General features: G+C 29.1%; 3 protein-coding genes and 2 pseudogenes across 4 annotated transcripts; all 5 read right to left on the reverse strand.

Moving 5' to 3' along the window:
• Positions 1–131: 131 nt before the first annotated feature.
• LOC149888074 (uncharacterized) lies at positions 132–2,636 on the reverse strand. The gene has a single exon (XM_090086943.1). It carries the CDS (start codon positions 2,537–2,539, stop codon positions 347–349), a length of 2,193 nt encoding a protein of 730 aa, XP_089943069.1. The 5' UTR covers positions 2,540–2,636; the 3' UTR covers positions 132–346.
• Positions 2,637–5,607: 2,971 nt separating this feature from the next.
• Positions 5,608–8,098, reverse strand: LOC149888075 (uncharacterized; annotated as a pseudogene).
• Positions 8,099–8,591: 493 nt separating this feature from the next.
• On the reverse strand, positions 8,592–15,582 carry LOC149888076 (uncharacterized; annotated as a pseudogene).
• On the reverse strand, positions 9,701–11,171 carry LOC149888077 (uncharacterized). 2 transcript variants are annotated; one of them, XM_090088348.1, is made up of 4 exons: positions 11,016–11,171; positions 10,634–10,822; positions 10,144–10,434; positions 9,701–10,009 (listed from the first exon to the last, which is right to left on the reverse strand). In XM_090088348.1, the coding sequence occupies exons 1-4, from the start codon at positions 11,154–11,156 to the stop codon at positions 9,701–9,703; spliced, it is 930 nt and encodes a 309-aa protein (XP_089944474.1). In that variant the 5' UTR covers positions 11,157–11,171. The 2 variants fall into 2 exon arrangements, with proteins under 2 accessions (XP_089944474.1, XP_089944475.1); XM_090088349.1 differs by lacking the exon at positions 11,016–11,171 and having other exon boundaries at positions 10,144–10,362; positions 10,634–10,723.
• Positions 11,277–14,286, reverse strand: LOC149888078 (uncharacterized). The gene is made up of 2 exons (XM_090088347.1): positions 14,184–14,286; positions 11,277–14,018 (listed from the first exon to the last, which is right to left on the reverse strand). The coding sequence occupies exons 1-2, from the start codon at positions 14,269–14,271 to the stop codon at positions 11,470–11,472; spliced, it is 2,637 nt and encodes an 878-aa protein (XP_089944473.1). The 5' UTR covers positions 14,272–14,286; the 3' UTR covers positions 11,277–11,469.
• Positions 15,583–15,601: the final 19 nt, after the last annotated feature.

Raw genomic sequence — 15,601 nt, forward strand, 5'->3', positions numbered from 1 at the left:
TGTTAATTTGATTGCATAAAACTTTTTCATTTATCATTTATTAAGTAAAATGGGTGGTTATACGATCAAATATTATTAACAATATTATTATACTATTCTTATACTATTATTTATATAAGTATTAAATTTGCTTTTTTTTGTTAATTCAAACTTTATTTTAAAAAAAGTACCCCATTATTATAACATCAGGATTTGTAGAAGACTAAATTTTTATATCATTGAGAAATCGCAAACTTTAACTAATGTTTTTGATCACAAGCTTTACTTTAAACTCTAAAACAAATTTAAACGCAAAACAAAAACGGAATAAAATAAGACAAAAAGTTTATAAAGTTCTTTTAAAATTTTATTTAGAATCAATTGGAAAAACTACAAACTCATTGTTAGTAACTGTTGGGAGACAAACACACTTTTTAGCAATATCATTTGCTGGCAAAGTAATTAGAGAAGACAGTTTATTCGTAACTCTATATATTCCAAGTTCACTTGAGTTCAATGGATAATCAAAAAATTCTGACAACTGCAAATATTTTTGAAAAATTACAAATATAGTACCATTTTGATTAATTATGTTTTTCAATATGCAGAAATCACCACCATTAGTAAGAAAATGATTATTGGAGTTATTTTTTGACGACAAAGATAGACAATACTTTCCTATGTTTAATTTACTATACTGTTCAACATCTGAAAACGTTAACAAAGGACCACGGCAATGATTACTGTTAGGTACAAGAAGAGGTGAACTGTTTGATCTAATGAATTTTGCATCTTTTTTATATGTGTAAAGTTTTTCAGTGAGCCGTCCACAAATTTGTTGCAAAACATTTTGTGGTTTTCTAACTAACTTTTTTATAACACCAAGTTGATTTTCATAAGGAAAGCAACTAAAATCATCTAATGATCCTAACAATTTTACGTCAGCAGAAATATGAACCAGATTGTGTATGTTATATACCATTGTTTCTTTTCCATATAGTAATTTCATTTCCTCTACAAATCTTATAAGCAGACTATTTGAATAATCACATAAATTAATGTCTTGTTGTTTAGTAGATAATATTTTAATAGCAACAAATAAAAGTAAAAAATGTTTATAAAGTTTACTGCTTAAAATGCTTTGCAATGCTACAGGACCGGTATATAACAGAAATTGTCTAAATTCTGTGGCTTTCCATCTTAATACTTCAAACAATGATCTTGGTTTGCGGGCAAATTCACTAGGAATAAAGGGAATGAAAGAAATCAATTTTTCTGACAATTCCAGCACTCTTCGTGTCCCCAAACGCACTGCATAAGGACCTACAGGACCTTTCCAGTAAAGCATCAATCGTTTTGTAACACCCAAACAAATCAGATGCATATAGTCGAGAGGAAATCTGGAGACCATTCCAAAACCAAGATCACATAAAGGACATCGACTACCAGTATGATGTTCTTCATCCTCCATTTTATCAAAAGAGCTATCTGTTCTAAGAGGTGCATCTGTTTTAGGGAAAATAACTTTACCTTCACAATACTCTCCTACTTGAGTGCACTTCTCGCACGAACTATAACCAGAATGACATTTGATGTTCTTCAAAAAAGCTCTTGCAGGTGTGCCACATACAAAAGAATGAATAGAAAAACGGTATAAAATATTGTTAAGATTCAACCCATATAACAGCAAGTCTTTGAGCTCCTTCACGAAATCGGAAAGAAATTCATTAAGACTTTTTGGCTTGCTTATCCCACAAAACATGCCTACTACAAACGGAAGTGACGGAAAATTTAAAATCTTACATAAAATTGGCCATAAAACTACCCCAGAACTTTTGAAGAGTGGCAATCCATCAACATTAAACTGCAGCTCAAGAGAAGTATTATTTATTTGCATTTGGTTTAAAATTATGTTTGTTAAACCAGTTACTAAGCCTAAATGACAATACTCCCCACCATTATCAAATAGTTTTACAACAGTGTTTCGTGGAGTATTTAAAAGTGTGCGAGGATCCAGAGGCAAGTGAGAAAAATGTGGTTGCAAAATGGTTAATAACATACGCAAAGATGCTTGTGGAATGTTACAACTAACAGCCCAATGTGCCAGCTCTTTATTTAAGTTTCTATCATTATCATCATAATCAGACTCAGAACTGGAAAAATCTTTATAATAAACAAGCATATTTTCTTCAATGTTCATAATTTTGTTTATGCCATCTTCATCATCATCAATATTGACAGAATCCATTTCCTCAACATAACAATCTCTATCAGATATTACATTTGTTGCAGAAGAATTCGAACTTTTGTCACTATTTGCAAGATTAGAGACATTATCAACCTTAATAATATCAGCTATTTTATCACAATCAGGCACGCCAAGAACATTAGTGTTTGCAACATTTCTGTCAAAACCAAATGAGTTTTTAACATTTTTGTCAAATTCCACAGCATAAATTTTGTATTGAGGCTGCTGTAAGTGTAGCTGCATATTGGTTTGCACGCGACGCCTTAATGTCCTTGCAGAGCAATCAAAAGTTTCTTTTCTTTTTCTATTCATATTTGTACCTAAAATTTCTATTATAATACTATTAAAAGAACATTTTAAAAAAATACAGAAAAAAATATATATACATATTTATAATATATAAAATATAGAAAAGATCAAAAAATTTCCATTTGCATTTGGTGCTATATCATATATATATATATATATATATATATATATATATATATATATATATATATATATATATATATATATATATATATATATATATATATATATATATATATATATGTTACAGTCTCTATCACAAATCATATTACAGAATCACAAATCATATTATATATAATAATAAATATATCTACTATAGAAGAACCTGACTTTGCTTCACTATCTAGAAAATCAAGTATATAAACAACATTATTATTATCATAAATTTTAATAAAAATCTCAAGAACATTAGTAGCATAAAAATTCTGTCGAAACTAAATAGACTTTCATCACATTCAGTAAAATCCACGTTGTAATATTGTTTTGTGCTATGCGAGACTTTAATATCGTTGTATAACACTGATAAGTTTCTTTTCTTTTCCAATTCATTGATAAAGGTAAAACTTGATGGAATAATTGTAAAATAATAATTATTTTGTAAATACTGTAAAAACTGTTTAATCCACTGTAAAAAGTGTTTTTAAAATGGAGAATAAAATGCTTTATATAAATGCTTTGCGCGAATGGTTCGCAAAGCATTTATTTAACTGAAGTTATCAAATCGCAAGCATAGAATTATAATTGTAAATTGGCCCAACGTTGAGCCAACGTGATGTAAATCTACGCTAATGATTGTAGAGTTAAAACGCGTTGGTTATGCATTGGACCAACGTTAGTCAAACAATCCAACGTTAGCGCAACGTTGGCCCGATTAAGCATGTGTTTTCTGGGTACCTACGTTGCTGCGCATGAAATCTGGACTGCCAGCAAGATTGGTGTTGGGATATATTCCAAACAATATAACGTACTCACCTTTTTCTGAAGAAAATATTCATGACGCTATACGACCGTGGCATTATGTAAAATGTCAATTGCTGCACAATACAACTATATGGAGTTAAAAAAAAAAAAAAAAAAAAAAAAAATTTTTAAATATTGAGTAATTTTTACCAGGGCACATTTTTTTTTTGTATAAGCCCGAGCTATTGATTTAGTATATACTTTTTATTTTGGTGTTAAACTTTTAATAGCAAATTGTTTTGATGTGACATTTTAAAATTTTTTCATTTTTATGTGAATGCTTTATTAGTTTAATAAAGACTGATGCGGCAAGTCTATAATTGTATATAATTTATAATTGGGTTTTTAATGTTTAAACGTAACCTACAATGGCTAAAGAAGGTTTACAAAAGAAAGAGGAAGTCAGTTAAACTATTGCGAGCCTGAATGAAAACTTCAACTTTGTGAACAACGTTTTTTGTTACATATCTGGAAAAAGCTGTCGTCTCGTTAACACTTTCAAATAGCATACCTATTAAGTGAACCAAAAGAAAGTATCCTTAATTAGTTCTTTTCCCAAACCGAGAAAACATTATGTAAAACAAAGACAATCGATAATTACTTTTCACCGTACTCCCATTTCCCAAATAACCCACTACCATCGATTTAGGAGAAACTACTCTAACCATTGTCCTAATAATCCCACTGTCCTACACAAACGTCAACTCACCACTAATGTGTCGTTAAGAAAGAACTCACAATACTATTACCCCAACCTCCCCTTCTTCCACCGAGCTAAAAGAAAAATCAAGGGACGATTTTTGTCGAATAACGATGCTATGTGAGGAAGCTTAACCTAATTAACCAAGATGCTATTCATAACAATCAAAACACCCAAAATCAACCATTAATATTTTACACGCTATCTAACGAAAATGAAAAGATGCCAACGCCCAAAAACAAAGCAACAAATATAAAAACGAGAAAACCGAAGAGAAAAGGGGGCAAGAGAGTTGGCAAGCGAAAGGGAAGAAGTGGAGAGAAGAGGAGAAAGAACCTAAGAGATAGGTTATGAGAAGGCTTTGAGAAAGTTACGAAAATTGTTTAAAGTGGGGAAGACAAGTTATAGTCATAAGGGATATACGGTTGGGCATTTAGGGTAGGGAGATTTATAGTTGGTTACATGATAAACGATCAAAGAAGGAACAGAAGAATTAGTAAGAAACGGTTTTTTTTTATATAGTTTAAAGTGGAGAATATATTATTTGTTAATAACAAAAAAAGATTTGTTATTCATAAATAAAATAGGGAAGAAATATATCACGCGCCAAGAAAAGTAAGCGCGCATTATAACACAAGTCAGAGTGCTACCATTACACAGAACCAAAGAGGCACCCCTACATCTATACACCCTATCCTCCTAAAATATAAACCATTAAACCCCATTCCTCGTAAAGAAACCCCGACTCACAATATTTACACAATAAAAAATATACTCAAAATGTACCTTTGAAGTTGGAACAAGAAAGACATTAATAGAAATTTGAATTGCTTCACTTATATTTTTGGCAGTATGCGATACATTGAGTTGACAAGTTCAAAGAATTGCAGATTTTTGATGAAATTCATTAGTTAACCAATGAGCTGTCGAGCTAAGAAATCACCATTTTCTGTTGGTAGATGCCCATCCATCAGTTGTAAATGAAATATATGAAGCATCATTTAGTTCTTTTTGGACATTTTGTCTGACTTTGTTGTATACATTTTGAAAAACAGATTTTTTAATGTAATTTCTACTTGGAATGCAATAGTTTGGACATAAATGGTTTAGCAATCTTTGAAATCCGATATCTTCTACTATAGAAAAAGGTTTAATATCGACTGCAATCATTTCTGCAATTATTAGTTAATTTAGATCTGTGATCATTAATGCCCCATAGCTTTTTTCTCTCAAGTGTTTCAAACAAAGTTTGTTGAGACTGTTTTGAGCAACTTGCCTCAGTTGACTTGATTTTCTTGAACACATTTTGTTCACTTTCTGCTCTCCTTTTGTCTTCTTTTTTCATTAAGTTCCAACTCTTTGCTTGTTATTTCTTTATGTTTTGTATTAATGAGGTAACATACTTGTTGTGTTAAAATTTTAGATTTTTAGTATGAGGCAACATGCTTGTTGTGTTAAAAGATTTAGTTTCTTCAGAATTGAGCACCCAACACTCGTCATTTCTAATTGGCAAAAAGAAGTTTTTACCTGGTCCTTGTGGATGCATGAATCTGATTTTTATATCAAGCTTACTTACATCTTCAGCAATCCCATGCAATATAATCCTTTTTTTTTAATGTTTAATGAAATCTCTTTATTATGTTTGCTTTTTGGAATGATATCAAATATTTCAATACATGTATGAATACTTGTTTTTTTATAACTTATAGTGTTTGAAACAATTGGAATAAAATAATGAAACGTCCTTGTGCCAGGAACTGTTTTTCCACCTAAATATCTTTTTTCAAATTGTGCTCGTGTTTGGTCGATTTCATCTTTAGAAAATAATTTAAAACAAATTCCATTTTTCTTGGCTTTACAAAAGCAGTACATGAAATTAACATCTAAAATCTGCACAGTAGTTTTTTGTTTTAGACTTTCTTAGCACACTACTCTTTTAAAAGTCCCACCAGTACCATCACAGGGGGATTTACCATGACTGGTAGCAAAAAATACCCATTCAGCGTTTAAATCAAAGTCTCTACTGTGATGACAAAGATTGATAAAGTTTTGAAAATTTTTGAATTGCGCTGGACAACCATCGGAAAAGTATTTCACACTTGATACATGAGGTAGATTTTCTTTCATATATCTAGTTCTATCTTCCTGAGTCTTGTAAATTAATCCTGTGTCATGATTAACATCTTATGTAAGGTAACAAAAAGATTTGTGTTTGAGAACTTTTTTCTCTATAAAATAAAGTAGAATTGTAAAAAGTGAGCGTTGACTTTTACTCCAGTGATAACTTTAAACAACATACTCCAGTGATAACATCCTGGACAACATATTCATAATTTTCAGCAAAATCTCCTAAAAATAAGCATTCGTTTTGGTTAAGATTTTCTTTACAGCTTTTCAAGTATCTACTTCGTATTTTTGCAATATATGAATGAGTGGTAAAGTTGTCAATGCTGTCACATAATAAATCATTAAATTCATCTAGTGGCAATGATTGTAATAGTAGCGTTGTTCGATCGGTACTCTGCCATTGCTTGAATGTTATATCTTCTTCGAGCTCATGGTCCATAAACTCCTCCACTAAAAAACTTTTTAATGCTTCAATACCAGGGCATTTGTTACATCAATGCAACATACATTCTGCATTTTCAAGCGAACACACAATCAATGCCATAAAATTTTTATAACTTTTATTTTACCTAATGGGATCAATGAGAAATTTTGTATTTTGGTGATGTATGCATACACATACATAATGAGTACCTGATGCATTAGTGGTACTACACCATTTAGGTACAAAACTTTGAGAAACTGACCTTGATGTTAGGGTAGTCTTTTTTAAATGCAACATAAAATTCAAGATTGAGTATCAATAATCTTTTTTGAAAATGTTGGTTTTTCCTAACACTTACAAAGTCTTTTTTTCCTGGCATCATTCTCGAAAATTTATCACTTTGATAAAAATTAATCACTAATATAACTGTTTCTGGTGAAAGTGGGTTTCCAGTTTTTTTTGGGACACTTCAAAGTAGCTTGATATCTTTGTACGTGTCCATGGTGCGAGTGTTATCTTTTGCACCATATGGCGATAAGAGTTTGTCCCTGAAATTGTTTTTATTTATTTCATACATTAAAATGTCTAGATCATGGTCATTGTTAACGTTGCTGTTTGAAATGGGGTTTTTTATTTCTGTTGTTAAAGAAGTTTTTTTAATGTTATATGCTAATGACAGGGTTGCAAAAATGATAACAGTGTTCTTAAATTTTTGTTGTGCTGCAGGCAATTTACTGTGTTATGAAAGACTTTTTAGTTTGACTGGTGAAATTCCAAGCAATTCTATAGCGGTATCTAACTTCATTTTTTTCTCACTTTTTGATTTCCATTCCTCCAATTCGCAACAATATAATGTTTATATTGTTCCTTTTGCAACAATGTAAACATTATATTGTTGCGAAAATTTCGCCAAGTCTAGGGAAATCTTTATATTACCTGAGAAACAAATTTAGTTTTAAGTTTTTAAAATGATTGAAAATATAAAAATGTTTTTCTTTTATTTTAATTTCCATAGCAATTCTGTTGTAATTAATTTTAGATTACTTTTTACAGCAATTTTTTTACTTTCCATGTGTTCCGAAAGGATTGCAACACTTTGTAACTTTTCTCTCAAAATATTTTCCATAGAATTGCTCATGATAACAACATAACTCTTATTGAACGATATTTTTCCTTTAAACTTGCTCGCCATATTATAACTTGTTTTTCACAAGAAAGATCTTTGAATCGAGCAAAACCTTGTTTTCTAGAAAATCCAGTTTTGTGGCAATCAATGTTAAGACTTTTTCCAATGTCACATTTCTCCATATTAAGTATGTTTATTATTTATAATATTACCTGCTGAAAAAATACAAAACAATAAAGTTCACAATCAATCTTTAAAAAAATACAAACAAGGAAAGTGCAACCTTCAAAAAGAACAAAACAAAACATTTGCTTGTTTTTGATATAAGAGGTAATCATTCACCAATTTGAGTTGAAATAATGAAAAAAAATTGTTTCTCATGTTTTAACTAAAAAAAAATTCTGTTTCTAAATTGAATTTTAATAATAATTTATCATTATATCATTTAATGCATTAAAAAAAAAAAAATCCAGGGAGATTTAAGTAGGGGCAGAATTGGTCGGGGAACCAGATTTTTTTCAGCGAAAACTGCATTTATGCTTTAGTTGATATTTCGTTCAAAAAGCAAAAAAAAAGCAACATATTTTGTATCGTTGGAAAGGTTTTTCAATGCACTTTTTGATGCAATTAAAATATATATTTTACAAGCAACCTCCAGGACAGAGTTGGGGTTAGAATAAAGCCAATATTTTCTGCAAAACATGTTTGCGCACAAAGGCTAGGGCTCATTTTTGCCTAAAGTAAACTTCAGAAAATCAGTTGAGCTTTGATACATATAACCACATCGTGACAAATTGATGTTAATGCAATTAATTTTTTGCTTTATTTATAAAAGCTTTTTATCTATTCAAAAAATTTAACGAAATTAAGTATAAGGTTGATAAAGCAAAAAAACTAAAATCGATTATATTAACAACTTACATTAGCAAGAGAAATGTTTGAGCAAGTAAATAAAGCACTTGTTTTTTTAGCATAACCAATGCATTCTAAGTGAAACCATCGATTTGGAACGCAGTTATTGCATTTTATCTGTAAAACAGTAGTAGTTTTTTGGGGTAATATTCCGTCTTTTAGTTGATAAAAATAAAAATGAAACTTTAAAACGTAATAATAGAAAACGAAAGCAAATTTAGTTCATATACCCATTTATCTAAACTTTTAATTTGTTGTGTGTTTAGTCCTCCTTGATTTCCACATATTCGACCAAGTTTATTAGCCAACTTCTCTGACCTATTAATTCAAACATGCACTACCATTTATTGCTTTTTTTTTAAATTAATCTTTTGTCATAATTAAAATTACGGTTAAATTCTACACAGTAAATAAAAAACCCGTTATATTTTTAAAAAACATAACGGGGGTTTTCCTCGCACATAACGGTTCATTGCCGTTATGTTTAATGCTTAATATGTATGAAAATAACATAACGGTTTTAGCGTTATGTTTTTTCATAGCAAAATTGCCTTGAACATAACGGTTACATAACGCCAATTAGCCGTTATGGGAGAAGAAAACTCCCGTTATATAACGCGTATTTTACCGTTATGTTTAAAACCTGATATAACGGGTATTTATCCGTTATGTTACCCGTTATGTCAAATTATAATTATTTTAAAGTAGGTTTTTTGAAACCCATGATTAATAACAGAAATTGCTAAATAAACTAACTAACATTGAACATTTTTTATGTTTATAAAAGTTAATTTAAAAAATAAAACAAATTCATCCAGTTTAATTTCCTAATATATTTATGTTAAATTATTTTTTATAATCATGAAAATTATTTACAAAATAATTGAAGAAATTAACTTAATGACATTTATTAATTCAAAAATACTTCACATTGCTGTAAAAAGATTGCAAAAGAAAAATGCATTTTTTAGAATATAAAGCTGACCGTCCGAAGCCGCAAATATCTTGCAAACATCCCAGAAGCTGCCCAAAACAAGAAGGATATGTCAAATCTAGCAAATAGTAAACGGCCATCAAAACAACCACCATTTCACATGTACTGATCAAGGGCTGAACATCCATCTCGACACCTCTACGACTCCTTACTCCATATTCCGTTTTATTATAGATAACTTGTGGACCATACAAGCTTGGCACTCTTAAGTATTCATGTATTGAATCACACTAAAATATTATAAATACAAAATAAGTATTGCAACCAACTAGTATTAATACATTAAATGGGTTTGAATCAATGTTAAGTTTATATTTTATAGAACTGGCTTAATACCAAATAAAAAAAATAAAATAAAATTTACATCAACTTTCATAAACAATTTATCAGTTGTCTTCTTAGAAATAAGTGATTTCTGGAGCAGCATTAAACTTTCAGTATGGGTTTGCGAATCGGGAGAAATCCAAATCAACATCTTTTGAATCTTAAGAGACGAATCTTTAAAAATAGGATACAAACGAATCGCTTCTTCCAGCATCAATCCAGGAGCATATGTAACTCTTTTCGGAAATACACTATAAGTCTCGTTATTAAAAAGATGTCTGTTTAGAATAGGCAGTGTTGAAAGTGATGGCTTTTTCTTATTAAGTTCATTCTAGGTGAAAAAAAGAGTTATATACATTCCTTATTTTATAGCTATTTAATAAAATAAAGTAATGACCTGACACTTAATATTAACTATAACATTTCAAAATTTTTTGCGTCTAAGTTTACTTAACTAGACTATAATTTCTGATATTAGAATTAAAAATCATTTTTATCCAAAAATTAACAAACAACAGAAAAAATCTTACTTCAACATCTTGTAATAGCTGTTCTTTATCTACAACTGATTCGGACAAAATTGGATTTACTGCTCGGCTACTATTATTGATGGAACTATTTACAACAGAAAAATAAGGAAATCGCTTAACCTTTAAACTATGACATTTACTAAATTGTCTTTGGCGATAATTATTAGGTAACTTTTTGAACAAGAAATCCTAATAGAAAATTAAAAACTTTAATTAAATAAATTGAATCAAACAATTTATGTATACAGCAGCAAATTTGAAAATCTGAAGTAAAATATAAAAATGATGGAAAAGGAAGGAGATCAAAAATGTATATTAAAATAGTAAATATTACAAATTAAAAAAATAAAAAATATTATAGTATCAAAGACGTGATTCTTACCCATTTATGGCTGTAAGAAGGATATAAAGAAATGCAAGTAGACTTTAACTTTGCAAAGAATATTTTCCGTAACAATATTCTATTTTTGATATTATTATGATTAGGCGCATGCGAACAGCAAAAAGCTAATAAACAAGACATTAGCTCTCTAGATATCACCTTATCTTCAATAGAAAACTTGTTGCTCAGAAATAGTTTAATGTGAGGTGGAAAAAAATCAATGAGAGTTTGTTCAATATCACCATCAAAAGGGATTCTGTTAATCTAAAAATTTATTATTAATGTAAATGTTAAAAACATAGGAATAATAAAAAACATTTTGTATCATCATGTGAAAATTGACAAAAGAAAGCATTTACAACTACTAAAGTTGACAAAATAAAGAAAACAAATTAGACTAAAGTAATCATATTTATTGCAAATAATATAAACTTTTTATAAAATTTCAATGCAACTATATGATAAGGAATGGCAATGCTGGGGGTACAATATAGAAAATATCCCCTTCTTTAAAATAAAATGCTGGCCAAAGAAAAGCTAAGCCTTCAGCTGCAATAGTTCTAAAAGGAACTGTGTTGTCCTCAACAGCAGTAAAAAAACCTTGTAACACATTGTAATTAAGGCACTGAAGCTGTGAGGTAATAAATACTGTTTTTTCTCCTTTTACTTGAATTTCTTTAATAATAAAAGCAGAAGATTGAAAACCATCATGAAACCATAAAGACGATTCAGGACAGTATTTAATTCCATTAATCTGGATGCAGGTAACAAAATCTTTTTTTATAGTAACTTGATTTAATTCACAAAGAACTCCATTACTAATTTCTCCAAAAGAATTATAAAAAGATGGAACGGTATTTAAAACCATACTCTTCATAACACTGAAAGGCATATTTTTGAAATTAAAATGCCTAACATTTTTTATTACTTGATGTTTCCTCTCAAAAGCCATACACATGTGGTATCGTAGTGAACCAAATTGTCTGGATTGCTCAGGATAATGAATAAGAAAATGAAGCTTTGGTATAAACTTATCTGGGTATAAATTCATAAAAAGAGTATGATGGGCTGCAATTGTTTCTTCTAAAGAGAAGAAGTAAGCCTCAGTGGTAACTGGAGAGAGACACATTTGAAGAATACGCAGCAGCTTAATAAGACACAAGAAATGACAATCAATAGTGATACTTTTTAAAAAAATTGGTAAAATACGACAAATAGAAAGAACTTGAGCACTGCCAAATTTCCCCTTAATAACCAAATCTACTATTACAGGTGGTTTTTCACTGTCTTTTGGGTATTGAAACAATTTTATAAAGTTGTTCAAGCTATCTATTGTAAAAAAACCTTTCAAAACCCCATGATTCAAGTAAAATTCTATCTGCAAAGGTATTACACCTTCTAACAAATTATGCATTGGATCAAAAAGAACTTGCTTTGTCACATCAAATTCATTAATTTCAGATAGAACACTGTTAGATTGAACGCCATATAGTTTTGACCATTTTAAACGTTCAACTCGGGGAAGACTAGAATTATCTAGTTCTTTGACTCTCATCTTGTGTTCCTCTAAACTCCTTATTTTACACTGAGAATGTTTATTATAAACTAACATTTCTGACCTGGTTGAATTACAAACTCTACAGCACCTAACAACTTTCTTGCTAAAACCCTCTTTAAAACCAGCAATTGCATTGCAAGTTAATGAATCTCCAATAAAGTGTTTTAACTTTACCATGAATTTTTTACCATTAGCATTAGTTAAAGTTGAGGAATCAATCAATGATAGTTCATTTAGAGATTGTACCAAGTCAAGAAGAAGAGATTTCATAAAGCCTTTTACCTTAACAGATTTAGAACCAGTTATTGCTAAAGGGAATATTGAGAAAGATTTACTTAAGCAGCATTGCGGAATGTTTAACAACTGAAAATATAAAACCCACAACTTGTGCTTTCCTCTAGATTTGCCTATTGGATTAGTTACACCTAAATCATCTGAATACAATGAGATAGATATTTCTGAAGAATACTCTAGAAACTTATCATATTCATTTGATGTAAAAATAAACTGAAGTATTTCTTTAAATGGAATAAAACATCCATGTAAACTGTTTTTGTATACTAACTGAATTTGTGGCATTTTAAAAGCAGTTTGAAAATATCTTGTTCTAGAATATTCTGTTGATAGTTCTTTACAAATTGTAGAAATCTCTTCATTTTGTGATTTATTATTAAAAATATTTTGCAAGCTTGAAAAAATAATGTTTACCACATTTTCAGAGCATCGATATTTTCCTCGCAAATGAAGAGCTAATGCAGCAAGTTGATCTTTTCTATTCTCATTCAAAAATTGAAAATCATCCGGTTTTTCAATATTAAAATCATTATTATTGTTAATTACTTCAATTTCAGTATCAAAAGGAGCAAAACAATTTCTATTGTGAAGTTTAAAACCTTTAACACTTTTAAATTTTGAAAAACAGTTTTCACATACAACTGAACCTTCCTGACCATGTAATTTAAGATGTGATATCATTACATATTGTTTACTTGTTTGAAAACTACAATTAGAACAAGATAAAATTACTTTTTGAGATCCAGGTGGTTCAGCACTTGATTTTGGTGGTTCAGCAACTTGTGCAGCAGTTGATATTAAACTTAAATTTTGCGATCTTGAAGACACATCTAAATCCTCAAGTACATCTTCATAATTAGAGTCTTGGTATAATGTTGATTCAGTTGGAAGTTGAGGAATAATGGATTGTTGGTTGTTAAAATCGAATGAAACAGGATCAGAGTGTCTATCTACAGCTGAAAAAACAGCTTTAACGGGAGAAAATCCCTTTAAACTTTGAACAAAAATGCTGAGCTCATTATTTTTTGCTAAGGATATAACTTCCACTTCTAGATTTTGTTCATTTGAAATGGCAACAAATGTTTCAGAATCGACTTCACATCCATTCCACATGATGCCACTTATATCACTGTTATCAAACTTTTTAGAAGCTAAAAAAGTATAATTTTAAATTAAATAGCTCAACCATTGTTTTTGGCATATATAATAACTTGATTAGTATGAAGACAAAAATGAACTGTAAAGAATTTGAAGATTGATTAAAAAAAAAAAGAAGATTGAATAAACAAAGAATGTGCATTAAAAAATAAGCTTACCATTAGTTAAAAATTCTGCAATATTGCTATTACTAGCAAGAACAATTTTCTTTTCACCAAGATACTTGACAACAACAGCCTTTATCATTTTGAACTGTTAATTATTGTAGAAATCAGTAATATAGTTATTATTACTTAGAAAACTTAAATTATACAAATAGTATATTTAACATTACTTAATAATCGCAATATAAAATAAAATTAATTTTAAGAATAGTAATAAGTAAAAAATGGTAAGTATTAAATAAATAGTAGTAAAGAACATTATTAAGCAACATACAAATACAGTGAACTCCTAATATCTTGAAGCCTCCAAGGGACCAAGAAAATAGTTGAATTAGCAATATTATTATAAATATTTAATAATTGAAATATAATATCTATATGTTCAAAGAAGTTTTTTCTTGTTATTAATTTATAACATCCATCCATCCATCCATCCATCCATCCATGCATCCATACATACATACATACATACATACATACATACATACATACATACATACATACATACATACATACATACATACATACATACATACATACATACATACATACATACATACATACATACATACATACATACATACATACATACATACATACATACATACATACATACATACATACATACATATATTGTTATTATTATTATTATTATGATTATCAATATTATTAAATAATATTAATAATATAAATAAATATATAATATTAATCATTAACAACCCAAATGTCGTTTAAATGCTAAGAAGTAACTACCTTGAGAAAATAAAATAAGAAAACTAAAACAGTAAAAACCTTATAAACAAAAATTGCAAAGATTCTTTAAACTCGCGCTATTTTTTACTGATAAAATAATCTGTTTAACACAACGGTTAAACATAACGCTTTGTAATTATATATTACTATACTAATGATTTAAGCACCATTTACGCATTATAACACTTTCAACACTATTTCAACTTAACATAACGGTAAACATAACGCCAAAATTTTCGTTTACCGTTATGTAACCGTTATTTTTGCGTTATGTTTTTTGCTGTGTACAAAAAAAATACAATAAGTAAATGCACCACTCTCTTTCTAAACTCTATATTACCTCCTCTACCAATAAGTAAATGCACCATTCTCTTTCTAAACTGTATATTACCTTCTCTATCAATAAGTAAATGTACCACTCTCTTTTTAATCTCTATAACATCTTCAATCGGAAAGTTAAGCGCCAACTCTTCCCCGTTTATATAAATATTCAGCAAACTAAAAAAATATTTTTTACAAACTCTTGATTCATTTCAATGATACAACTACAATTAAAAAGAAATCATTGTCATTATTTCGTTTTAAGTAAATTTTTGAATCTTTATGACTTCATAACTTTAATGATTTCACTGCAAACCATAAATTAACAGTGAAACCGT

Source organism: Hydra viridissima, unplaced genomic scaffold, assembly GCF_058129835.1.
Source record: "Hydra viridissima isolate aposymbiotic clone 2 unplaced genomic scaffold, HvirCarnegie_v1 scaffold_5, whole genome shotgun sequence".
Lineage (NCBI taxonomy): Eukaryota > Metazoa > Cnidaria > Hydrozoa > Anthoathecata > Hydridae > Hydra > Hydra viridissima.